General features: G+C 54.5%; 8 protein-coding genes across 8 annotated transcripts; 4 read left to right on the forward strand and 4 right to left on the reverse strand.

Moving 5' to 3' along the window:
• Positions 1 to 149: 149 nt before the first annotated feature.
• Positions 150 to 2,142, forward strand: AB675_8432 (uncharacterized protein; the record flags this gene model as incomplete). The annotated part of the gene is made up of 2 exons (XM_018148878.1): positions 150 to 1,828; positions 1,884 to 2,142. 2 exons carry the CDS (start codon positions 150 to 152, stop codon positions 2,140 to 2,142), a joined length of 1,938 nt encoding a protein of 645 aa, XP_018004445.1.
• Positions 2,143 to 2,319: 177 nt separating this feature from the next.
• On the reverse strand, positions 2,320 to 4,906 carry AB675_8433 (uncharacterized protein; the record flags this gene model as incomplete). The annotated part of the gene is made up of 2 exons (XM_018148879.1): positions 2,320 to 4,634; positions 4,669 to 4,906. 2 exons carry the CDS (start codon positions 4,904 to 4,906, stop codon positions 2,320 to 2,322), a joined length of 2,553 nt encoding a protein of 850 aa, XP_018004215.1.
• A 1,413-nt stretch (positions 4,907 to 6,319) lies between these two features.
• Positions 6,320 to 9,727, reverse strand: AB675_8434 (uncharacterized protein; the record flags this gene model as incomplete). Its single annotated transcript, XM_018148880.1, has 4 exons — positions 6,320 to 8,333; positions 8,383 to 8,405; positions 8,484 to 8,635; positions 8,698 to 9,727. The coding sequence occupies 4 exons, from the start codon at positions 9,725 to 9,727 to the stop codon at positions 6,320 to 6,322; spliced, it is 3,219 nt and encodes a 1,072-aa protein (XP_018004595.1).
• A 1,089-nt stretch (positions 9,728 to 10,816) lies between these two features.
• On the reverse strand, positions 10,817 to 12,713 carry AB675_8435 (uncharacterized protein; the record flags this gene model as incomplete). The annotated part of the gene is made up of 2 exons (XM_018148881.1): positions 10,817 to 11,590; positions 11,664 to 12,713. 2 exons carry the CDS (start codon positions 12,711 to 12,713, stop codon positions 10,817 to 10,819), a joined length of 1,824 nt encoding a protein of 607 aa, XP_018004364.1.
• A 2,335-nt stretch (positions 12,714 to 15,048) lies between these two features.
• Positions 15,049 to 18,068, forward strand: AB675_8436 (Protein BOI2; the record flags this gene model as incomplete). Its single annotated transcript, XM_018148882.1, has 2 exons — positions 15,049 to 15,256; positions 15,304 to 18,068. The coding sequence occupies 2 exons, from the start codon at positions 15,049 to 15,051 to the stop codon at positions 18,066 to 18,068; spliced, it is 2,973 nt and encodes a 990-aa protein (XP_018004747.1).
• Positions 18,069 to 18,404: 336 nt separating this feature from the next.
• Positions 18,405 to 20,663, forward strand: AB675_8437 (Protein TED1; the record flags this gene model as incomplete). Its single annotated transcript, XM_018148883.1, has 1 exon — positions 18,405 to 20,663. The coding sequence occupies one exon, from the start codon at positions 18,405 to 18,407 to the stop codon at positions 20,661 to 20,663; it is 2,259 nt and encodes a 752-aa protein (XP_018004522.1).
• Positions 20,664 to 21,399: 736 nt separating this feature from the next.
• On the reverse strand, positions 21,400 to 22,551 carry AB675_8438 (uncharacterized protein; the record flags this gene model as incomplete). Its single annotated transcript, XM_018148884.1, has 5 exons — positions 21,400 to 21,525; positions 21,576 to 21,888; positions 21,938 to 22,244; positions 22,300 to 22,390; positions 22,450 to 22,551. 5 exons carry the CDS (start codon positions 22,549 to 22,551, stop codon positions 21,400 to 21,402), a joined length of 939 nt encoding a protein of 312 aa, XP_018004368.1.
• Positions 22,552 to 23,957: 1,406 nt separating this feature from the next.
• AB675_8439 (uncharacterized protein) lies at positions 23,958 to 24,379 on the forward strand (the record flags this gene model as incomplete). Its single annotated transcript, XM_018148885.1, has 2 exons — positions 23,958 to 24,220; positions 24,280 to 24,379. The coding sequence occupies 2 exons, from the start codon at positions 23,958 to 23,960 to the stop codon at positions 24,377 to 24,379; spliced, it is 363 nt and encodes a 120-aa protein (XP_018004739.1).
• Positions 24,380 to 24,707: the final 328 nt, after the last annotated feature.

Below are 24,707 nucleotides of genomic sequence, written 5' to 3' on the forward strand. Positions count from 1 at the left end.
TAGTTGATACGCTCCAGCAGCGAAAGATGAATTGATCAGCACTGGCAAATCCCCAATGACTTCATCTCGCACGGATTGATCTAGATCCTTTTTTGAGGACACGTTACAAATTTATTCTGGTTCCGCTGTGTGGTCATCGTTTCGCGTGGATGCCGCCTGATTCTCTGGGTGAGCCCCTCGCACAACCACTCTTTGTCTCTCGTCACTCTTTGAACATTCAGGAACTGCCACGTTCAACGCAGTCCACCATCAACAACTCACGAACTCCACATGCGCACCCTCAGCAAAACCTTGACATCGAGCTGAATTCGCTCTCTTCCACTGCACGCGACGACGACTCAGACACGTCCCTGTCAGACATCGGAGAGAACGAGGGCGACAGACTTGTGCCCGGCGGCTCAGCAACCCAGATGAAACGCGCATCACGCCGGAACAAGAGCAAGAGCCCGCATCCGGATCTCAAGATACAAGTCAACGGCAACGGAGGAGCCAATGGCCATTTGAACGGGCACGCCAACGGCAGCGCGTCCTCCAGTATGGAGTTGAGACGCAAGCATGTCACCAACGAAGACTCCCATCGCGATGAGCTCATGTCGCATTCACAATTCTCCCTCGATTCCGAGCCTCCTCCACCGACCCCTCAGACACCGGGCATGGTGACCACCTCCTTTTCCTCCCTACCGATCACAGACAAGCGCAACTTTCTCCTGTTATGTCTACTCTACTTCCTCCAAGGCATCCCGATGGGCCTCGCTGCCGGCTCCGTGCCATTCCTCCTCAAGAACTACCTCTCCTATACTCAAATCGGAATCTTCTCGTTAGCGATATACCCATACAGTCTAAAGCTGCTCTGGTCGCCAATAGTGGACGCAGTATGGTCACGCAGAATTGGACGCCGCATGTCGTGGATCCTGCCCATCCAGACAGTGTCCGGATGCAGCATGATCTACCTTGGAGGACAGATCGACAAAATGATGGTAAAGGCTGGTGCTGACAGCGGTTCTGGTGTTTGGGGCTTTACTGGCTGGTGGTTTTTACTCGTCTTTCTCTGCGCGACACAAGACATTGCTGTAGATGGCTGGGCCATCTCGCTGCTGTCAATGGCGAATATATCCTACGCATCGACTGCGCAGACTGTTGGCCTAACAGCTGGCTCCTTTCTCTCGCACACCGTCTTTCTCGCGTTACAAGCGCCTGACTTTGCGAACCACTGGTTTCGAACCGTACCGAGTAAAGTCGGACTGCTCACACTTGGCGGATACATGGAGTTCTGGGGCTGGGTGTACCTGGCGGTCACACTTGGACTGGCCCTATTGAAGAAAGAAGAGAAGACGAGAGACCGCGAGGGCATTATGGAGGTCTACCGCTCAATGTGGCAAGTCATCAAACTGCCCAACATTTTGACGATAGTCGCCATACACCTGATCTCGAAGCTCGGATTCGTCACCAACGAGGCCGTCACCAACCTCAAACTACTGGACAAGGGCTTCGGTCAGGCCAATCTAGCCCTGGTCGTGCTCATCGACTTCCCCTTCGAGCTGGGTCTAGGCTACTACGCGGGCAAATGGTCAACAGAATACACACCCCTGCGACTGTGGTGTTGGGCGTACGTCGCTCGACTTGTCGCAGCGCTTTTCGCACAGCTGACTGTCGTCATCTACCCAACAGCACACGACGAAGCCGTACCCGCATGGTACTTGCTTACCGTCATCGTGTCTCACGTCTACTCGACATTCACAAGCACCATCATGTTCGTCGCCTCGGCTGCTTTCCACGCCAGAATAGCAGATCCCAACATCGGCGGTACATACATGACGCTACTTGCCACGTAAGTCTTCCTTGCTGACCCCTCGCATCACCGAACATCACTAATTTCCCTTTAGTGTATCAAACCTCGGAGGCACCTTCCCCAAATTCTTCCTCCTCAAATCCGTCGACCTCTTCACCAGCGCAACCTGCCAACCCCTAGACCGCGCCTCATCCGCCTTCGACGACTTCATCAAAGCCAACCCCGACATCACGCCCATCACCGAGGCCTTCTCATGTGCTCTCGAAGCCGAGAAGAACGCCTGCATCAAAGGCGGCGGTACCTGCACATCGAGCGCGATGGGTACTACATCACGAACATCGTCTTCGTCCTGATCGGAGCCGTTCTGTTCTGGACGTATATCGAGCGGAAAGCTCTCTCATTACAAGCGCTACCATTACGCGCATGGCGCGTGGGCGGGAGTGCGAAGTATGAGAGGGTGCCTACCTCATGACACATGCTCGAAGAGGCCAATCTGTAGAAGCCAAATGCAATGAAAGCAAACGTTCAAGTCACCGGAAATGCACACCTCCACTATCGCCTGCCCCCTCGACACACTTTGCTCCAAACGGCCATAAATGCCATTCCCGCGTGCTCTCGAGAAGCCTGACCCACCTCCCAAACCACGGCATCCTATCCTCCCCGCTCCTCCCAGGCTCCTTGCCAACCCAAACCTCCCGGTCCCGCTCCATCCGACACACCAAACACTTCTGCCTGCTCACCGCCTTCCTCTGGCTTACCAGACACCGATCGAATCCATAACAGCCACACTTGCTCGTCACATTCGCCGCATCTGCGTAAGCGAGTTTCTCGACGAAAACAGCAAGCTTATGCCCGCACCCCTCGAAGTGCACAGCAACCTCCCAGGTATCACCACTCAGCTCCTCCTGCTTCACTTGCCGGGGCAAGCGAGCGGAGCGATGAGCCGAGGAGTCGCGCTGCACGGCGAGAGTGGCGCGGTGGTTCGTGATACCGTCGTGGGTTGGAGTATTGGATGCGGTGGCCCATTCGCGCGGGATGTGGCAGGGGCAGTCATTTGGACCAAGCGTGAGGCCTGCGAGGGCGGATGTTGTGGTGCCGATTCGGTTGGGTGAGCTTTGTACCGGATGGTTGACCTCCCATGCCTCGCGGTTGTCGCCTGGGCGTCTGTATGTTGAGAAACGGTAGAGGTTGCCTGGTGTGTCTTGTCGTGGTGGCGAGGTGTTTCCGTTTTCTGTGGTCGGCGTACTGTCCGAACTGCTCTCACTCCAGCGTGAGGTAGGCTGATCGACCGCATCAACGTTTGGTGGTCCTGGCTCTGGTATCGACAAGAACCCAGTCGACAAGTTGCCAATCAAAGGTCCCCCTGGAACTCTCCTCGGCCGAGGTAGCATCTCTTCAAAGGCACTTGTCCGCCCAGCTGCTCTTCTCGGTCCAGGACTACTCCCCTCAGCTGCGCCAGCCCAATCAACCTCTTCATCAGCTGCGCCATCAATCCACATCCTCGTCCCATTCGAGTCCCCAACAATGGGCTCCCATCGGCCTCCTTGCCTCTCCAACTCTCCAAGCGTTCGGACGACGTTTTCTCGCAGCTCTTCCGGAATCGTCGCAAGGATCGGCTGGCCACTGAAAAGGAGACCTCTCTGGTCAGGTGTCAACCCTCCCTGCCCGTCCTGTGCCAAGATCCGCTCTTCCGCTTCACGAGCTTGGACCATGATATTCCTGTTCCGAGCTTGACGAGCCAGTACACGTGGGCCAAGACTCGGTGGGTTGAGGGTGAGGTGACCCGGACGGAATGGCTGCACCGGCTGCAGTCTTCTCGGTCTGATTCGTTCTCGAGAGACGGGCCTTTGCGGAGGCGACGGGGTGGGTTCGCGTTGGACTGCGCCGGACATTGTCGTGTCGTCAACGACGAGATCCCTGTTCATCGGAGAGTCACGCCTCTCAACAGCATAGTCGCCGAGACGCCCATTCGCATTGTCTGCGGCTGACCTCGCTGCGGCATCGCGCTCATCCAGCCGCGCAACAACAACTCTCGCGCGCTCAAGTATCTCCTCCGCCTGTTCCGGGGTCATGCCACTGGCCATATCGCCTATGGGCTGATCTCCGTCTCCGAAATTCCGAACCACGACGATTGAGCGATTGGATGCTTGAGCTGACGAGCCGTTGGCTGTTGCAGGTGTTACGTCGTCACTGCCGCTATCGTCCCGTCGACGACGGCGCTCGAGCTCGCGAATAGCTCTACGTGTCTCTTCCAAAAGGCCACGCTCGAAGGTGGTCAGAATACCGCCTTCTTCTTCGCTCGTGGCTTCCTGGCCGTTCGAGTTGGGCGACAACGCATCGTCGAGATCCATAAGATCATTGTCGATGATCAGGACCTGCCTCCTTACCTCATCATCAACACCGTCATCCTCTTCTTCCTCATCGCCTGCCCCGTCGGCAACATTTCCTGCCTCCACACCATTCCTATCCACACCATTATCTCCCCCACCAGCTTCCTCTTCCGTTCCGCCATTGCTCTCCACCCCACCCATCGCCCCATCACTCGGAGCCAACTCCATCCCAGCAAAAATCCTCCACCTCCTCACTCCCCTCCTCCCACCATCCACACCCCTCCCCAGGCCCTCCAAATAATCCACATCCCCAATCACCCCCTCAATCTCCTCCTCCAAACACGCCGGACACTTCCTTACATAACTATGCGCGGCACCCCATTGAACATCATGGCTCCGCCAATCCGCCGTGTCCTCTCCATACCTGGTCGTCTCCTTCTCCAGAAGGGTGGTAGGGACGTAGTTCGGGTGCGTGACGCGAACGCGAGTCGTGTTCGTTGGGGAAGGTTGGAGTACTGGGAGGAGGATGTGGAGGATGATGATTGCGACCGCCGAATTGAGGGGTCAACATGGCAGTGGTAGAAGTGGAGGTTAGTGTGCCGGCAGGGAATGTAGTGCTGGAGAAGGGTGTGGCACATCTTTGCTTGTGCATGTGAGTGCTACCGGATCGAACGCCGGCGATCTGGCGGGTTTTGGGACCGTCCGTCTCGCGGTCCGGGCGGGCGTTATGAGTATGACTGACGCAGAAGTATCGAACATATGCGTTGTAAGCATACCCAGTACACATATCGGCGCTGCTGCTCGAACAACGCATAACTTGAATGTAGGCGGATGGCGAGCTGGCGTTTGTCTCCGCCTGCGATCGCCGACTGCGTCCCCTTCATGACGCTGCTCACTGTGCTTGAATACATCACGAGGAATGTCACATCCATTGGGAGTGGATGCATTAACAAGGAAAGGATGACTGGCCTTGAATCGCGTCACGCACCTACCTTCCAGCAACAGCTGGCACTCACAGGAAGTGGTGTCGCTCGAGCCTTCCTGCATAACATTGCTGCCACGAGCTGCCCGCTCGCACTAAGAGGAATCACATACTCCAGCTCCCGCGTCGCTCGTAGCTCCCGTCGCCGGCGCAGTCGTACTCGCGGCAGGAGAGGCAATCAAGGGCCAGCAAGACGAGGGCATCGTCGTCGGACCATGCCTTCGCGACCATTGACAGCGTACGCATCAGAACTCGATGACTATGGTCATGTGAACCCGCTTCGCCTTTTGCCGCACAGTCATTAGCTGGTTGAAGATGATGCGTGGACTGTAGACTGCAGTGCCTGCCCTGCAAAACGAAGAAGGCAATTCCAGCTTTGGGCGCGAGGTAACCACCCTTGACCGTCATCCGGCTTTGACTTGGAGCAAATCTAGTCAACCGGCGTCAGTCACAGCGACTTGTGGTGGTCATCCGGTCTGACTTCAGCACCCCTATGGGGACAGACGACCCGACCCATCCTCAACCTTCTCGACGATCGCCATTATCATGTGCAAAACACGTGCATACAGACTCACTGGACCGTCGTCTGCGTCGCTGCCTTCCTCGAAGCCAGCACGTAGCTCCAGCTGCCGTGATGGGTGACCGTGACTTACCCGAATATATTCGTGGTGGATGAGCCGTGAATAGCAATGCACTTAGACGTCGGATCACGAAACAGCAATGAAGAACACTGGTCTTTGGAAAAGGCTGTTCTCATCGAGAATAAGAAGTCTTCGACTGCGCCGGCCTGCTTGCTAAAGTCTAGCCAGCAAAGAATGAGTCCAACAACCGGCCGCCATTTGAGAATAAGTCATCATGGTCTTCATCTCCATCACACCCCACCAAACGCTTGCTTCGCAAAGGCAGAACGGTGTACGCCTTCTTGCTTACTGGCATCAAAAGCTCTTCCTCCCATCGAGAGCCACCGAGTGTGTGCACAAGCACTACACATGCTAGTCATTAAATCGTTCACGGTCCCCCTCCACCAACTGCACGATTTCGCTGCTACTCCTGCAGCTCATCTCTCGTCTTATCGTTACACTTTCTCGAGTCGTCAAACATGAATATTCATCGTCAAAGAATGGTACGCCTCGAGAGGCTCCTGATTTGTCCCATTCCAAAGTCTCGGTCGCACACGAGACCGCACCAATCATCCATATTGGTTATCTCCAGGATCTCTCAGGCTATCGGGAGTGGACGGGTAGAATCGAATGCTCCAAGTCCAGCGCTGGCCGGATCATATTCGTGGTGCCCGTGCTTGCCTCGTTCGAATGCCTTCGTCGTGTTGGATGGCTCAAAGACATTGTCGAGACGTGATCTAGCAGATCTGCGAGGTTTTAGTGTCTCTACCTCGACGTCCATGTTTAAGTCATCGTCCATAGCAAAATCGAAACGCTGGCCCCTGCCGAAGCGGAACGAACCAAGCGAAGGAGACGAACTCGCTGGTGGCGAAGAAGAGAAGTGCTCCATGTCCAGCTCCTGTGACAATACGGCTCGTGCAGAGGGCGGAGGCGAGAACAGCGATGGCTTAGCCATCCGCCGTTTTCGACAACTGCTAGTTGCAGAATCTGGCGAGACTGCCTGAAGTTCGACGCTCGTGGCAGACACGTCGCCCAAAGCATCATCGCCATTGTGGACACTTACTCGGCGATGCCCCTTCCGGCCTCTGCTAGAAGCGGAGTCCAAATCGCTTTCCTTGAGCATTTCTCCGGGACCCTTCACGACTGCTCCACCAACGGCCAGCATTATTGCCATGCTGAACTTGCCCCATAGCATGACGGTCTTGCCCCAGCCAGGCTTTCGGCTCTCTTGAGGCGGACTTGGAACATGCTCACCAGCACTTGCATTGTCAGCATCAAAGTGAACCCTACGTTCTTGCGAGTCACCACTCTGCTCCTGGAGGAGAGGCTGCCGTGCTTCAGAGCTTGCTCCACAATGTCGGTCCGCGATCGCCTCGCCGTCGAAGTCATCCCAGTCCCAGTCTTGCTCTCGATCCTTAGTCGAAGAACCAAGAAACAGGCCCAGCACCCACCAGCTTAGCTTGCCAAGGACCGCCCAATTGCAGCGCCAGGCATTTGCAATTACCCGTCGAGCAACAGCAAGGGGATCTCTTCTAAAGTCTCGCATCATAGTCGTGCACCTTGATAGCGTCCCGTAAATCGTCTTGATAGTGACCACAGCAATTGGCTTGACGCCAAAGTTCTTGCGCGAGAGCAGCTCCAACGGAGTCCTAGACCGACGTGGCGACAACAGAGACATAGATGTCGGCCTCGATCGGACCATTGGTGTTTCGGTGCCACTCAAAGATCTTGCATCAGTGCCTCTGTCCGTAGTCTCGGGCAGAGCAGTCGGTTCAGCCTCAGCTGCCACATCATTGTCCTTGTCAATATGACTTTCATCATGGGCCTCGAAGGCTGAGCTCATCTTCCGACGCTTTCGAGCGTAGCCGGCCAAGACCGGCAGACCATGGTTGTCGATATCGTCGTGGGCGCTCAATGAGGGCAGCATTGGCTCATCGGTGGGCGCAGCTTGCCGCATGGATGTAGAGAACAAGGGCTCCGGAATCTCAACACCTGAGACTTCGCCAGGAGATGAGTACAAAATCAATTGCCCTGGTCCATCGTTAGGGCCGTCGCCGGGAGCTGACTGATGATATCTGGGCATGAGGGTACTATCGGCATCTTCGCCCGAAGACATCGAGCGCGGGCTTCTCAGTCCATCCAACGCGTAGCCGCTGCGCGGTGAGATTACCGAGGAGCCGGCACGAGCTGTGTTACTGATGAAGCCGAAATACGACTGGCCGGCATCAGTATCACGCGCTGTGGTGTCATCGCTGCCATCCAATACACCCTCAAGGCTTTGATATGCGAGACTCCGAGCTGTTGTCTTACTCGCTGACTCCGCGTATGGATCGCTGAGAACGCTCTCCCCGTCGAAGTCGTAGCTTGCCGGCGATTGCGAGATGAACATGGTAGTCGGATCGGCCGACTCTTCGGAGAAATCTCGTCTCGGCGTCTTGCTGGGAGACACCACTGGTGTCGTGGTGCTCAAGGCACCATATTCGCTCGTCAGTGTAGGTAGCAACAATGGCTTCAGCTGCGTTGATCCGTGCATTCTGCGCCGCCTCCGGTTCGGATTTGGCTTGCCGCTGGGGTCGACCGAGGACGATGCGGGAGGTTGCTCGGATGTCGGGCTATGTGATATATAGCTTGCAAGGGTCGATGTCCGCGAGTGAGACCTACCGCCAGTCTGCATAGATCGGGACCTGCTCAGATCGGGTCGATAAAGGGGTCGGGCGTGATGGTCAGGACTCAATGGTGAGCTCGGGAGGACTCCAGGAGACGAGCTTAAGGCATGATTTGACGCAGGCGAGCCTATGAGGCTGCGCGGCCGTTGTGGATGTGTATGTGTGGGAGATGAAGCCACCCGAGGTAGCAGCAGTGACTGGGGACGCTGGCTTTTCGATAGTCTGCGCGGAGCCTCGAGGTCGAAGTGCTGGGGTTTCGTAGGTGAGAAGGCCAGCAGATGCGACAGAACTTCGTTTCGTTTGGACATACTCTCGTTGCTTTGTTCCAGACTATGGTTTTCTGCTTCGAGCCTCTCAATGGTAGCTCGCAGAGTGTCGAACATGCCTTGATCCGGGTGTTCATGCACCCGCTGTGATTGAATCTCGCGAATAGTGCTATTCTTCTGCTCGACCTCATCCTCAAGAGCCCGAATCTTCCTCCTAAGAGCGAGCTCTGCGGCGGTTTTGTGCTGTACAGCCGTCTGGACCTCAGTTTCGAAGGTCGTCTTGACGTCTGCGAGCTCTTGTCGAAGCCGCTCATTCTCTTGCTCGGCTTGTTTTAATTTGTCCTTCCATGAGCGATTACTGTTAGGCGAATATACTGAGTTGTTGGCCAGCTCGAGCTCTTTCTCGATGCGATCAATGTACTCTTCTGAATTGAAGCGCGAGGTCGTAGTCGTCTTGCGGCGACGGATCGATTTGCTATCATTGGTCCCAAGTGGGTTGTCGGTCAAAGGCGACTTGCGCGCATTTCCGGAGACCTCTCTAAGGCCCATTGTGAATGAATCTTGGATGTGCTCGAAACGAAAAGGGGAATCAACTGGACTGGACAACGAATTTCTGTACACAGGTGGGGAGGTCGTTGGCGAGGGCTCAAGCAGACCCCTCTCCGGATTGTCCTGGAATATGGGAATTGCCTGCCGGCCTAGCAGCTCCCGTTGACGTACTCCCAATGATGCGCTTCGAACCGAATTAGAGATCTCTGCGAGTATGCCGAGGGAGGATGTGGTGTGGTATTTGCGAGGCTGAACCCTGGGATGTGCGACGACGACGTTCTCTTGGTTCCTCTGTGGTGGTGATCCGTTCTCGGCCGTCAGGCCTGAAAGCCTGGAATTGAGGACTGTCCCGGACAACGACGACTTCGCGGAGAAATTGTCATTGCGCAGCTTTAGAAGACGTTGCTGGCGACTAGAAGGCGATGGATACGGGGCGATGGTGTCATGGGCATCGCTCGGGCCAGGTGGGTGCCCAAAACCAGGGGCCGGGGGCGATGTTGTGGGCGAAGGGCGAGCATTGTTCATCTTGATTCCACGAATGTTGTTGTTATGGGGGTGACAGCCCAGTGAACTGTGGACCAAGGCTCATGTGCTATAACGTTGCATTCTTCATTGGTCGGAGACTGCTGGCGAGGCTGAGGGTTGGGTAGGTGGTCGTTGAAGCTTCCGACGAATGGGAGATGCTGTCCGCAGATTGCATTCTTTGGGCGGCAAGATATCGACGATACTGTATGCCAGATACAAGTGAAGACTGTTGGCGGGTAAGGACTGTAAGAAGCAGATTCTCGTTGCGAGTTGTGTATGCGATTGACGCCAGAGCAAGAAAAGAATCACAGCCAGGCACCTGCCACTTGGAAGTGCATGAGCATTGAAAAGGAAAGGTGGTCGCGATCGTCTTCCCCAGTCGCGACTGTCTTGTTGACACTTTTCCTAATTCGTCATGCCGAGGGCCGATTCTGCGACTTCCCGAAATAATACTTTTATGAATCTCTCGAAACCACACAGGGCACTCCCTGGCTGTCATTTTCCTTTCCTCAAGAAAGCGACCGCGGCGTACCTGGAGCTGCATCTACTAATCTTCGGTGCACAGCGCGTCTGCCTGCCCTTGGAGGTCGCTGACCCTGCTGGCGCTGTAATACGCAGTGGACGTAGAGAAACCGAGATTTGGTCTCAGTCGAGATCGGGCAGATTCGCGATGTCGACTTGTGGGACAAACAAAGATACTCCACGATAAACAAATATCCGCTGACATGATGTTGACATCTACAGGATCTCGAGCGGGCTGATCAGTGACAGCCACGGCCTGCCGATGTGACATGCTCAAGACAGCGATGGCCTGAGATGCGAATTGATGGCAGTGATCGACGAAAGTGCTTCATGTCCCTTCAGTGAATCAATGTAGCTACAGTACTGTTCTGCCTTCATTACTGATAATGTGATTAGGTCGAGACGCTGACGACAAAGCTGGTAAGCCTATCGTCATCTTGCCCTGACTTCGCTGCTCGAGCATCATCGCAATAAATTCTCGATTCTGTGTCACCCGAGCCCTCGCGATGACTGACCTGTCATGCGTAGCAACAGACAATACTGTCTATATGCTATTCAGCGGCGGCCTTACTCCAAGTCAAGGACTAAGGTCACCGAAATAGTCCGGTCCTTGTTCGATCCTGGCTCATCGACCGCTTTCTCTACTGGTGTGCCTTCCATAGTAGTATCTGCCTGAACGTCCAGCTCTTCCTTTGCCTCCCATTCGCCATCTTGATTCACCAGGATCGCCTTGACAGACTGAAGCTTGCCCTGCTCTTCCAATGTGGCTCGCACCTTCTCCAGAAATCCATCAATTATCAGATTCGCTGGTCTTGCGTCCTTCTTGCAATGAGGACACTTGAACTCGTCAGGTGAATAAGGTCCCTCGTGCACTTTGGTTCTGCTCTTGAGAAATGTCTCAAGGTCGAAGCATTCTCGATGCAGGCAGTACTTGCTTCTCACAGGAATCTTCCAAATCTGTGCAGTGAAAGGGTCTATCACATCTACCGACAAGGTTGCTCCTGCAATCACAAGGTCATCGTCGTCGATTGGCTTGAGGCGGTTTGTGATGTCCCGAAGAACCGAGTCTGCATCTAGGCGAGTGATAAATTCGCGAATCCTCTTATGACTGAGGCACTCCAGGAGCTCGACAGCTATCCAGAATTGCTGCTTGCTTGTTGCTTCCTTCTCTGTCTGATCGTGTGAAATTTCAAAAGTGTTGTTGCCGGCTTTGACGTTCTTGGTGAGGTAAGCCGGAAGGCATCTGCCATAGTGAGGCTTCCGTCTGAGCTCGATGTCTTCATTGTTGAAGGTGATGAACAGATGTTCAGGCCAGGTCGTGCTAGTAGCATAGAACTCTGACTCTGATGGCAATTGCACCGGGTGCGCGGGTAATGCATCTCAGCCGCCACTGAAGAGCGCCATCGTGGAAGACTTGTCGCTCTGGGTCGAATGCTGAATGCCCTGCGGCTATGAACCGTGTCTTGTGCCGTAGCGACAGTGCGTCGATCTCGAACGATGATTTGAAGTACCTTGTTTTCTGTGTGAGGAGAGCAGGACCCAGAACAGGTTTCGTCACGACCTGGTACAATCGAAGGTCTGGACAAGGTCTGTCCTCGTCATCTCTAAGCTGCGGATTGGCTGGACGCAGGTGTGCTTGGTGTAACGCCACTCTATCTGGATTCGGGTTGACCGCCTGAGCCAGGTGAACCCCTTCTGGAGGAAGCAAAGGGTGCGCCTGTGGAACCTGCTGTTGCATTTGGAAGGCCTGGCCGCCCAAAGCCGATGATAGGCGTGGATCAGGCCGCACGGCTCTGTTAGTCTGATTCAACGTTGGTGATTGTATCCATTGAACTGCGGCTGTCACGCTATTCTGTGGTAAGAGCGTGGTGGCCGCTGAGGAAGCGACCTGCTGGCCGTAGGAAACTCGGCCAGGTGTTGCCCGATTCTGTGGAGATGGCGTAGCAGCCACCGAGCTAGTAGCCTGCTGGCCGTGAGACACTCGCCTAGGCGGAAGAGATCGTTGCTGCAAAGCGCCGGCACTGCCTGCCGGATGCTTTCCAATTGCATTCGCATACATTTGAGCCCATAGCTGAAGCTCTGCATCCATGGTGATGTTCTGTACGAGGCGATGTCTCTGCAGTCCCTCAAAAGCTGCTTCTACTTGATCTGTATTCTGCGCGCGAAGGCTTGGTACACTCTGTATGAGTGCCGAGCACAACGCCTTCTGCAGCTCCGGCGAAGATATGCGAAAAGTTTGGCCAACTTCAAGCGGCGAAGGTGGTAAGTTACGCTTTGCACAGTACTGCTGCATTGGATTCCAGTGCCGCAATAGCAAGTCCAACGATGTCTTCATCTGCTCAATGCTGGGCCGAAATTTTGCATGAAGGAGTTCTCCACAAGGATCTGGGTAGCTGAGAAGTGTGACCGAGAACAATGGTGTCAGGGCAGTGTTGTTGCCGAATACATACTCGAGCAGCGCCATACTGTCGAGATGACTTCTGCTGAAGTGAAGGCAATTGGTCAGCCAAGACAAATGATGCGTTCGAATCATGAAAAGTTGGTGCAACAGAATGCCCTCCAAATCATTTGCGATGGCGCAGCGGCGAATGAAGGCCATGCGTCTGTGGTCGAGACTTGTTGCGCCATTACGTTGTGCAACAGCGAGAAGTCCCTCCAGTCTTTCGATTGGACCAGACATCTGAGATGCTGAGACTACTTGGGCCTGTATTGGTAGCGTTGTAGGAGCCGTCGCTATTGCTGAGACGGAATCGACGGCTCCGCCTTGTACCGGTGTCGCACTCGGTGGCGAAGATGCGGGCGGCTGAACAGCAGACCCCTGTCGCAATTCAGAAGCACAAGATACGGAGTACTTCTTGTGGTCCAGGAATTCGCTGGCATTTTTGTACCTTCTGTGGCAGAGTTTGCACTGGTACGACTTCTCTGCCTCCGGGCTCGGTGGTGGATGGTCGGGGTCTTGCCTGACAGGTCCAGAACTGCAAGGCACAGAGTGTTGCAGGTGGAACTTCAGTCCAGCAGGGCTTTTGTACGTCTTTTGACAGACCTTACACTTGTATGGCTTCTCCTTCTGCAAGCCCGAAGTTTCAGGACTGCTGACCTCATCCAATGCAATAGTCACAGGATGCATTGAAGCTGTTTCTTCACTGCTCGACGCTGCAGATGGCATCGCAGACCAAGCAACATCAAGCGCCGTTGCCTTTCGCGGCTCCGAGGCGCCTGTCGCCGATGCGGCAGTTGCGATACTTGTGTGTGTGGACGCATCAATCGCTTCCGGAGATGTGACCGGACGCCGCTCTGATACTGTCGATGACAGAGAAGTAGAAGTCTCTCGTCTTGGCGCCCGGACTTCAGTCACGGCTTGGTCGTCACTTGACGAAAACCAATCATCGCGAGTGACTGATCGACTGCCAGGGCTCTTGGACGGGCTAGGTTTGATAGTTGCGCGTAATTGCGTCGATCCCGTAGAAGTCGCAGTTTGGGGCCTCGTCTGCGCCGTTGCCAGGCCATCACTCCTGCCAGTCATCCAAACTCTGGCAGCCTTGCCTCCAAGAAAAAGATTGGTAGTCGAATTCGCGTTGGCAAAGTCTTGAACTGTCTCATGTTGCGAGCGCTGCCGTGGCACACCCGTTGGCTTCGTCGGACGTGGCATTGCATTGACAATTCTTGAGTAGCTTTGTGTACGGGCCAAGGCGGGCCGTTAGAAACGCGTTCTCCGATACCTGACGAGTCTGTAATGCTGCTCATGGTGTAGATGATAGAGTTGTTTTATAGTCGCAAAAGAGCCGAATGTTCATTCACCTGACCCTAGAGCCTGAGGCTACAGAGAGGTCCAGAAGTCACTTGAGTCGAGGTGAATATTCTTTTCTTGAAGAAAAGAAATGACCACCATGAGTAGGCTATAACATAAGTATTCACATCAATGAGGTCTAGTACCGAAGACCATTGGTTGACCATACAGCATACAGAGGCTGGGAACGCAGTCGACCTAGGATGGAAGGGCCTAGAAAAAGCCAGCTCGACACAGCAAGATCATCGACCAGGTCCTACTACTTCCTGCACTGTTGACTATTGACACCGCGACTGCTTGACAGGGGCCGACATCATGCACATGGACGAAACTTGAACGCGACTGCAATCCGGCTGCGAGCGACAACGATGGGACATGCGCCACGAAGCCACAAATCTGTGGCGGTGCTTCATTGGTGGAAGTGATGATGATTTTGGCGCCTAAAATCAGGTTGAGGCCCCAGGAAGGGCCCTACAAGCCTGAGTGGCAGAGATCTGTGCTCCAGGGCTCTCCAACACGCGAACCTTGAAATAATGACATGACATCTCACTCCATCACCCACTTCACTACAACTAAATCTGCGTCTTGCCTGTCCGCAGTCCATAATACGCACCCCGAGACGCCATATACTGGATAGTGTTCTCAATCTGAGGAGTGACGACGAGCTGTTCCCGTCGTACTACCCCGTCGCCAATCGTCCAATAGTCCCCGACTCTCGCTTCTGATACGCTCCAGCCATCTTGCCGGAATCTCGCATTTGTCTCGCCAAAGCTGCGCCAGCGACCCGGTTGCACAAGGACCTCCTTGATCCTTGATCCAGAGACCAGAGCATCGACCACCGACCTCTCGAAGAACTTCTGTCGACTCCTCGAACAATGCCGATTGCTTGAATGTCTAGTCACCGCCCTCGCTGGTCTCGGATGACTAGGATAACAACACCGTTGTAGCCGAGTAGCATGTGACAAGGTTGTCCGGCAACTGCAAGTCGGGCTCTCAATCTATAGTGGACATCATGGCGGAAACATTGCAGCAAAGGACGGACCCTCTGCAGCCGGGAGACGTCTTGGTAGTTGTCCACGATTTCGATGCACGAAGTCCTGATGAACTCACATTGCGCAAAGCCGAGCGGGTAGAGCTGGTCGAACTCGATGAGGGCTTCTCAGATGGATGGTACCTCGGGAAGCATCTGGGCAGAGGCGCGACGGGTTTGTTCCCTGGAGGTAATGTGACCCATCATGTTTCCGCAGTCACTTGCTAAAGGTGACAGTCTACACTGCAAAGTTACCCGCAAACATTGCCGCCATTTCATCTCCGACCACTCAACCTCAACCCTACGTTCATGCGAACGTTCACGGCCATCCTCTTGTCCCATCACAGCCTTACGAACAATACCCTGGTTACAAAACGCAGGACGCGAGACCGCTCTCCGATCAGCCATCGTCCTTCAATCAGCAACGATCACTGTCGAATGCTGCTCGATCGTCTGCGCCCCAGATGTCGTCCATGTACAACAAGCCGTTGCCTATGGTGCAAAGGAGTATAGGCGAGGCGCTCAACGATCGACAGGATTCCCCAGTCATGAACGAGACACTAAGCGTCATCGACGAGCACATCACGGATCTCAGTACGCCTCGACAGAGCCTAGCTCCCCCACATCCAATCACGGAAGACTCGGACAGTGAATATAGCAGCCATCTCGACCGCGGATCATACCTAACAGGGCCTGAGACTGATGAAGAGGATAATGACCGTTTCACCAAGGAAGAAGTCCTTGGCTGGGATCATACACAGGTTGCTGCTCAGCTGCGATTGCTTGGAGTCGATCCTCGCCATTGTGACATATTTGAGGAGCAAGAGATCTCAGGCGATGTCCTCATGGAGATGGACCAATCGTTCTTGCAGATGAAAGAATTCGATTTCGGAGTAATGGGTCGCCGCCTCAAGACCTGGCACAAGATCAGGGACTTTCAGAACGAGGTACTGGGTGCCTCTCGCAAGAACAGCGCCACGCCTGTCACAAGTCATGACAGTGCTGTCAGAGCACCAAGTCGGGCTTTGTCGGGTGGCTCCGTCTTACCGAGAATACCTTCTCTAGCTGAGCGACCTGGACTCACCATTCGGCAGTCCAAGCAGGGTCCTCCGAACGCGATACAGCCAACCTCTCCGGTCACTTCAACCAATGGTCCTGCGCGTTCTGGCGGAAATGGCACACCTCCTACCTCCTGGAGAGCCTCGATGGGCCCAGACAGTCCTGGTCGGCATATGTCCTCACAGCTTCGAGACCAGGGCGACTCGCGGCGCCACTCGTCCATCGATTTCGGCAAGGCACCAAACCTCGAATTCGGGTCCAACTCGATTGCCAGCACGGCGTCGCCGCATAAGAAGCAGCCCTCGTTCGACAGGGAATGGCCTCACGTTCCAGCTACACCGACAAGTACCAATATCACGAGCCCCTCAATATACACGAATGTGGTGAGAAAACAGGAAAGTCTTGATATGTCTGCCAACTCGCCGCTCCTCACTCCAGGACCAAATTTGGACTTGGATCGAGGTTACTTCAGTGGGAATGAGGTGGACAATCGCAAAGCTCGATCGACGCTCAAGAAGCGGGAAAGCCATGAAGTCGCCGGTCATTCGAGACAGTCTTCTTTCCTGAACGATCCGCGCAAAACTGCGCCTTTCGCCAAGAGGCACTCGCGCATCAGCAGTGTCGATACAAGCCGAGATCACTTCTCGACCATCACGTCGCCCGCTGCAAAAGCTTATCACAGCATGAGCTACAAAGGTCGTTTCCGTTCAGCTAGTGCTAAGGGTCCGGCGCTGAAGCACTCAAGTACAGGCCACTCGCCAACCGTAACCAATTTGGAGAACGAGCAAAACTCGAGTGCCCCTTCCACTGGTACAGAACAGTCGTTTGCGTCGAAGATGAACATACCTGCAAAAGCAAGAAAGCTTATGGGTCTTCGAGCTTCCTCGGAAGCTGTGACGGACACGGAAAAGGCCAGTGCGACTTCATCGCAAAACATTCTCACCAGCCCCTTGGAAGAAAGTCCGACGATATCTCCTGCTGATGGCTCTAATACACCATCTGCAACGTCCCGCAGCTTCGACTTCGAGGGGACAGATGCGTCATCCAAGACGACAGATAAAATCAACTCTGGGTTGACGGTGACGGCTCCGCAACGGACGCGACCCAAAACCAAGCAGCAAACCTCCGCATACACCAAAGGACTTCTGAAGATAACGCCAGAAGAAGCACGAAAAACAGCTGACTACCATGGCTGGATGAAGAAGAAGTCATCTGCTCTGATGACCAGCTGGAAACCAAGGCTGTTTGTGCTTCGCGGCAAACGACTCTCATATTACTACACCGAGAGCGACAAGGAAGAGCGCGGCATCATCGACATATCCGGCCATAAAGTTCTCGTCGCCAATTCCGACCCCATCACAACCCTACACGCCACGATCACCGGCTCAAAGACTTCGGCCTTGCCAAGTCCGACATCGAGCGAAACAAGTCCTTCACTCCCCAAGTCACCTACAGGCCAACCATTCTTCTTCAAGCTCATCCCACCGAAAGCAGGCATGTCTCGTGCTGTCCAGTTCACTAAGCCCACGGTCCACTACTTCCAGGTCGACAGCGCAGCAATAGGCCGAAAGTGGATGGGAGAGATCATGAAGGCGACCATCATGCACGACCTGAGCACTTACGAGACCACCAACAAGCAGAAGACGATCAGTCTTGCTAAAGCCAAAGCGCGTAAGGAAAGACCGCCCGCGCTGAAGAACGATGATGGCGTCCCTGAAGAGGAAGAGGTCAAGGACGATGAAGAGAACGAGGACAATGATGGCTTGAACATTACTGGCATCATCTACGACCCGGCAAACGATGAGCAGCCAACCGCGGTCAATGAGAAGGAGGTGGTAGAAATGTCTACGCCAGACGCTGACAGTAACACGGCTCTGCCGCCAGTCGCTCAGCAGCCAGCAGTTCGGCAATCGGCCTATACAGCCACGACAACGTCAGACTAGTGGTCGACGTCGGCTCGGATCCTTGCCAGATGCATGGTTACGGGGAAGTGTAGCAATATACATCGCAGAAGATAATTCGTAATGTGTAAATTCATCCTGCACGTGCCTATTAACTGTGAACCGCCCCTGAATACCTAGTTTCCAGGCTAAGGCCAAGGCGAACACCGCAACCAACGATCCGCCCGATTTCTCCTTGGTACTTTCTCTTCGAACAACCTCGTCTCCTACTCATATACTGTAACAACATACCTGTATAGCAGCACGCGCTTCTGTCGCACTTTTCTAGCGTTCTCATTGTTCGATTTCATTTCCGACCGGGAGCCCTCCAATGTATCGATGACCCTCCCGTCCCTCCGCAGTCCACTGCATTCCCTTCAGCGCATAATTGTCCCTCTAGCCATCGTCTCGACGCTGTACTTATACCTCTACCCTGTCTTCCACGGCTGCGCGTTTCCGAGCATACAGCAGTATGGAGTTGCGGATACAGCAGCCGTCGATGGGACCGCGGACTGGGTAGATCCGCGCCGCAACCCACATAACGCGCCGCATAAAGCAGGGCAGTTGGCGAGGACTTATTGGGATACGCTGAGCCTGCACCTGCCGGGCTTACTTGGTGGCAAGGATGTGGATGCACAAGAAGACGATGATCTGCTAAGGAGGAAAAGAGGGAGAGCGCCATTCAGGCTACTTGTACTGGCGGATCCGCAGATTGAGGGGGACAGCAGTTTGCCCAAACCGGAGGAGGGGTTTTGGAGGAGGTTGAGAGAGCACTGGAAGGATGTTTGGCGGGGGAGGAAGGGGAGTGATGAGGAGGCCGGGCAGGGTCAGCAGGCACAAGAGCGGACGGCGGATCATGTGGATCTTGGGAGCTGTGAAGACTCGGACGAGGCTGGGTGGACTGATTGGCACGAAGAGGAGGAGCCGGGAGTCGCCCAGGATGTAGTTGGGTCCGACGCTGAGGCTCATCATGAGGATCCGGAGGAAAGCGGTTCTATTTTGCGCGAACATAGTGCCGCGGCGGAAGATTTGACTGTGCATACGGACGCAAATGCCACAATGGCAGACGAGCTACTGGAATCTGGTTGGGCCGACCATGCCAACATCAACGATACGGAGACACCGCCACAGGCTCCAGCTTCGGCTGAGCCAGATGCAGCACCGTCGGAGGATCAAGCAGAGGAGAACTCGGAACGCTCTGCGGACGATCTAGAGGCCGAAATGCATCAGATAGATGACCACCATCATGATCACCCTCCTGCTCCGCCGCCAGGCAGAACCAAGTTGGCTATCGACGCCTTACAGATAATATTCATCGAAGACATCCCTCGCGCCCTGTTTGGCCTCCGCAAGTCCATTGACCTCTTCGGCAACGACTTCTACCTCGCCCACATCTACCAAACCCTGGACTGGTGGACCATGCCGTCCCACGTCACAGTCCTCGGCGACCTTATCGGCAGCCAATGGGTCAAAGACGACGAATTTGAGTGGCGCGGCTGGCGGTACTGGAATCGAGTCATGGCCGGCGGCGAACGCATCGACGAATCCATCACGACCCTTTCCGATGACTCCCAGGAGCGCATCTTCCAAATCGACGATCCCGACTGGCAGACCAGGATCATCAACATTGCAGGCAACCACGACATCGGCTACGCAGGGGACATTTCACCCGCTCGAATGGAAAGATTTGAGCGTGTCTTCGGCAAGGCAAACTGGGACGTCCGCTTCGAATATCCTCCCCAGCCCAACAATAATTCGATCAACGAAACGCCACCATCACTGCATCTAATCAACCTGAACAGCCTCCTCCTCGACACACCAGCACTGTCGGAAGATCTACAACAAGAAGTATACACCTACATGAACTCCATAATAACCCACCGCTCACGACCCGTGGAAGACACGACCTCTTTCACCCTCCTCTTGACTCACGTCCCCCTCTACAAAAAAGCCGGCATCTGCGTCGACCCTCCCCACTTCGACTTCTGGCCCAACGACGACGGCGGCGGCGTCTACCGCCCCCGCGGCCTCAAAGAACAAAACCACCTGAGCCGCTCCGCCAGCGAACCCGGCATCCTAGAATCCATCTTCGGCATGAAAGGCGACATCGCCGCCGCAGGCCAGGGTAAAGGCCGGCACGGCTTGATCCTCAATGGGCACGACCACGAAGGGTGTGATACCTGGCACTACATTCACGTTAATCGCACCTGGGATTCGGCCTCAGGAGAAGCAGATCCTCTGTCGAATAGGAAGACGCAATGGCATGTTTCGCGGACAGCGGATGCAGATGCGAAAGCTGCACATACTGGAGTGAGGGAGATCACGCTGAGGAGCATGATGGGCGAGTTTGGGGGTAATGCTGGGCTTCTCAGTGCTTGGTATGATTTCGAAAAGGGGAATTGGGAGTATGAGTTCCAGACTTGTAAGCTTGGGGTACAGCATGTGTGGTGGGCGGTGCATATTGTTGATCTGATCGCGGTCGTTGTAGTGGCTGCATGTTTCTGCTTTCCGGTCTCGAAACGGGATCAGCAGGCCGCGCCGAGGGTCGGGCAACCGGGAAAGGGTGGTAGCAATGGGTCAGTATGCAAGCAAGGTTGAGTACTGTGATACTGTAGTGTATAGTAGAAACCCCAAATGTCGCTTTCCAGGAACGTCTGCCAAAACCAGGCAGCAGGTTTTTGCCTTGCAGCTGCGAACATGAAAGCACTTCAGTAGCCGCTGTTACCTCCCGATCACCTCGAGAGTGCTATTGGCGAAAACCGTTCTTAGGTGCAGGTGTGCCAGGCTATAGCAAGGAACGAATCATTCCGCAAGACCGGCGCAGGAAGTGTGCCTCAAGTTGACAAGGACTGCAGGTACAAGAGCATGATTGGCACCTGGGATGTCGACTTGCACTACCTCTTGCTGCTCAGATACACAGCACTCCGGTCTGTACAGTCCACGATGAGTTCACACGATTCGGCAGAGCACCAGTGCGCAAGGCCCCACTAGAGGGTCAAACGAAAGGTTTTGTAATCCGCTCTTTTGAAGTTCCTGATACTCCCAGACTCGGAAGCAGGAGAGCAGGTTCAATGATCCTTTTCTACCGACCTGTACTATCTACCTGATTCATCGACATGTCGGGACGATGGTTGGGTATGATCTGGGCCGTATGTGGGATATCAATCGTGAATGATGTGTGCCGTGGGGTTTATTGGTGGAAATAGAAAATGGTATCAAGGATACATCCATGCCCCAATTTTCCTCGCGCCAATTCTGGTTCCGTGTCTCAAAACATAAGTTGCTCGTGGAAGCGAAGGCCTCTGGGCTCGCGGGATGAGGAAAGGGGAGCGCTCTACTCGGCCTTGGCTCTCGGGGCAGTCTCAGCTGCAGCGGGAGCCTCCTCGGTCTTGGGAGCCTCGGTAGAAGCACCAGCGCCGCTTGACTCCTGAGGCTCGGCCTCTGATGAGGTCCATAGGGTCTATCCAAGGGTTAGCGATCGACCTAATGGTCCCAAAGAGATCAACATACCAGGTTGTCTCTGAGCAATTGCATGATGAGAGTGGAATCCTTGTAGCTTTCTTCGCTGAGCGTGTCGAGCTCGGCAATCGCATCATCGAAAGCCTGCTTGGCAAGGTGGCAAGCCTGATCGGGGGAGTTGAGGATCTCGTAGTAGAAAACCGAAAAGTTGAGGGCAAGACCGAGGCGGATAGGGTGAGTGGGAGCAAGATCAGTGCTAGCGATTTCGGTGGCACTCTTGTAAGCCTCGAGAGACTGGTCCGCAGATCCCTTTCGCTTCTCGGAGACGGCAAACTCGGCGAGATATCGGTGGTAGTCACCCTTCCTGCGAGAGTTGTAAGTATATGCTGCCTTGCGAACACGAGACCACCTACATCTTGTGATAGAAGACCTTGGACTCGCCAGTCTGAGCAGAAGCGATCAGGTGCTTATCCAATACATCAAGAATGTCCTGGCAGATCTTTTGTAGCTCGCTCTCGATGGTCTGACGGTAGTCCTTGATGAGCTTAACCTGAGCCTCGTTGCCCTTGGACTCTTCCTTCTGCTCGATCGAGGTGACGATTCTCCACGAGGCACGGCGGGCACCAATGACGTTCTTGTAGGCGACGGACAGGAGATTTCGCTCTTCGACGGAGAGTTCTTGATCTGCGGAGGCGACCACCTTCATGTTCTCGACCATCTCTATATTGGTGATTAGCTATGTCGGCAAGTGTGTTGGGATTGGGTGGGAACTCACCTTCATAGCGCTCAGCCTGCTCGGCGAGCTTCGCTAGGTAGACAGATTCCTCGACGCCCATTTTGAATTCTTGCAGGGAGCCTTCGATGTCCTGCACGAAAATTGTGTTAGCGACAGCTCTAGAAACAAGCGATGCATAGCCCAACGAACTGAGGATTTATCGACGGCCTTGCCCTTGTCCGGAGGAGGGTCCAGCTTCTCTTCAGTCAGCTTGAGGTGCTCGACTCTCGTGCGAGCTTCTTCCATGGCCATTGAGGAGCACGTGTTGTCTTTTGAGGCTTTTGTATGCTATGTACCCAGCTGAGGGGTTGACGTCAACTGCAGGGGCTGACAGCGAACGCGAGGCGTGTCCAAGGTGATCCGGCTGCAGCAGTATGTTGTCGACATGTTCGCATCGACGATAAATCGACCATAGATGAAATGCGATCGAACTTGCCGTAGTTGTCGGTTGTAGCTGAGGAAGGAGTGACTTGGGTCCAGCAGGCCTGGAGCAGCGTGGGGCAGGAGCGCAGGCGCAACGGACCCCTGCTACAAGTACAGAACTACAGAGGGAAGTCGCATCTTACCTGGAGTGTGATCGTTGGATGTAGTGTTTAACGAAAGACAAGCTGCGAGATGCTCGACTCTCGGAGTATGGGGTTTAAGGATGGTGGGTATGGAAGATGGAAAGGTAAGGGACTGCGGGATCTCGAGAAGATGTTATTGTGTTGTGCGTGTGTTGAGAGGGAGGCAGGGTAGAGATGAAGCCCCAAGAAGAGCAGGCGTCACTGGGGTGCCAATAAAGCTGTTTCGGAGTCTTGAGCGCTTCTGCGGCTTTCCATGCCTAAACACGGCTATCGCATCTTCAGCCCTCCCGCTGATCAAGTATCTAATTTTCCCCTGTGGCGCCCAATCAATCACCATTCGCTTGTCGCTTCACTTGCATGTTCGATCTGACGAGCTGCAATTCTACATCATTGACAGTGCTGTCATATCTTGCGAAGAAGCACGCGAAGTAGCTGAGGCTGAGCCAGCATTCCGTGTATGTAGGTGTAGGCTGCTACAACATGCGAAGAGTCACGTATGCGGCTGTGGCTGGTTCTTTGTCATGCGAGGACGCCTAATATGGTTCGACGCGGCAGAGATTAAGGATGGCGGTCGTGCCGACGACGTGCTCACATTATTGAGATCAGTCAGACTCCGTCCTCCCAAGGGCCAAGGCCGTGTTGCTGCGCCCAAAACACCTGTCTGATCTCTGTTGGCCGTGTAGATCGTAGCGTGCGTACCTGGTCCGTAAGTACTTAGGTACGGACCAAACAATCTGCTTGTATATGCAAGCCAATTTTCTCGTCCAGCGATATGCAAGATGGATCTGACTCCATCAGCATGGACTTGCCAGTCCCATCATCTGGGTCCAAAAGTAATGCAGGATCTCTCGCATGGCATCCAGAACTGCTCATGCTGATGGAGGGGCCGGAGGGGCTCTCGTGGCAGTCGTGAACCCTGACTCCAGTGCGTCTCTCTCGCCCGCCGGACAAGCTCCAATCACGTGCGATATCCCATGTCCAACGTCACTTCAAGTTGCACTTCAGTACCTCGTAGTCGGCAAGCTCACTTCAAGTTTGATCTCTCATCCAAACAAACACATTCACCCCATTCCCCCTACCTCAATCACCAAAATGCTACGAATCCAAGTCGTCAAGCTCGCAAGGACCACCCCTTCCCTCCGCCGCAACCTCACCGTAACAGCCATCCGTGCCGCCGAAGGCGATACAGGCGCAACCCGCTCCGGAGGTGTGAAGTCTAGCGACTCATTCAACAAGCGCGAGGCAGCAGAGGAGTCACGGTACATTCGTCAGAAGGAGCTCGATGCGTACGTCTTCCCACCAATTCCCCATAGCACGTTCCGCCAGCCCCAGCGTGATGGGATTTCTGGTGCCCTGTACCCAAGCACCAACCCGACAATGCGTTTGGAGCAAATGGCTGATTATAATTTCACAGGCTCAAAAAGCTCAAGGAGAAGCTCCAGCAGCAACGAGGCCACCTGGACGAGCTCGAGAAGCATATCAGTGAGCTGGAACAGGAGAACTCGCGCTCGTGAGTGGACCACAACACGATAGCAGGAGGGCGATCGGATCAGAACGTTGTGTCATGGTTGGAGGAAGCGACCGAGTCTACTCAATTCTCCGCGATGGCTGTGAAGCGCTACTTTTGAAGCGAAGCCGAGGACTCGCATAGTGTCTGGCAAGCATCAATACAAAGCTTTCTTCGTTCCTCTCCATACGAATACAGGTTGCCAGAAGGCCCTATCCAGCCATGAGCCAACGCATGAATACGCTCGGCGCGCTTTGTTTCTGCATCATTACCCATGTCCCCTACTACACTCGAGCAAGTCAACTCCAAAGATCATCACTTTTCTCTTCAACATT

This window comes from Cyphellophora attinorum (assembly GCF_001299255.1).
Source record: "Cyphellophora attinorum strain CBS 131958 chromosome Unknown Contig3, whole genome shotgun sequence".
In the NCBI taxonomy this organism is placed as follows: Eukaryota; Fungi; Ascomycota; class Eurotiomycetes; order Chaetothyriales; family Cyphellophoraceae; genus Cyphellophora; species Cyphellophora attinorum.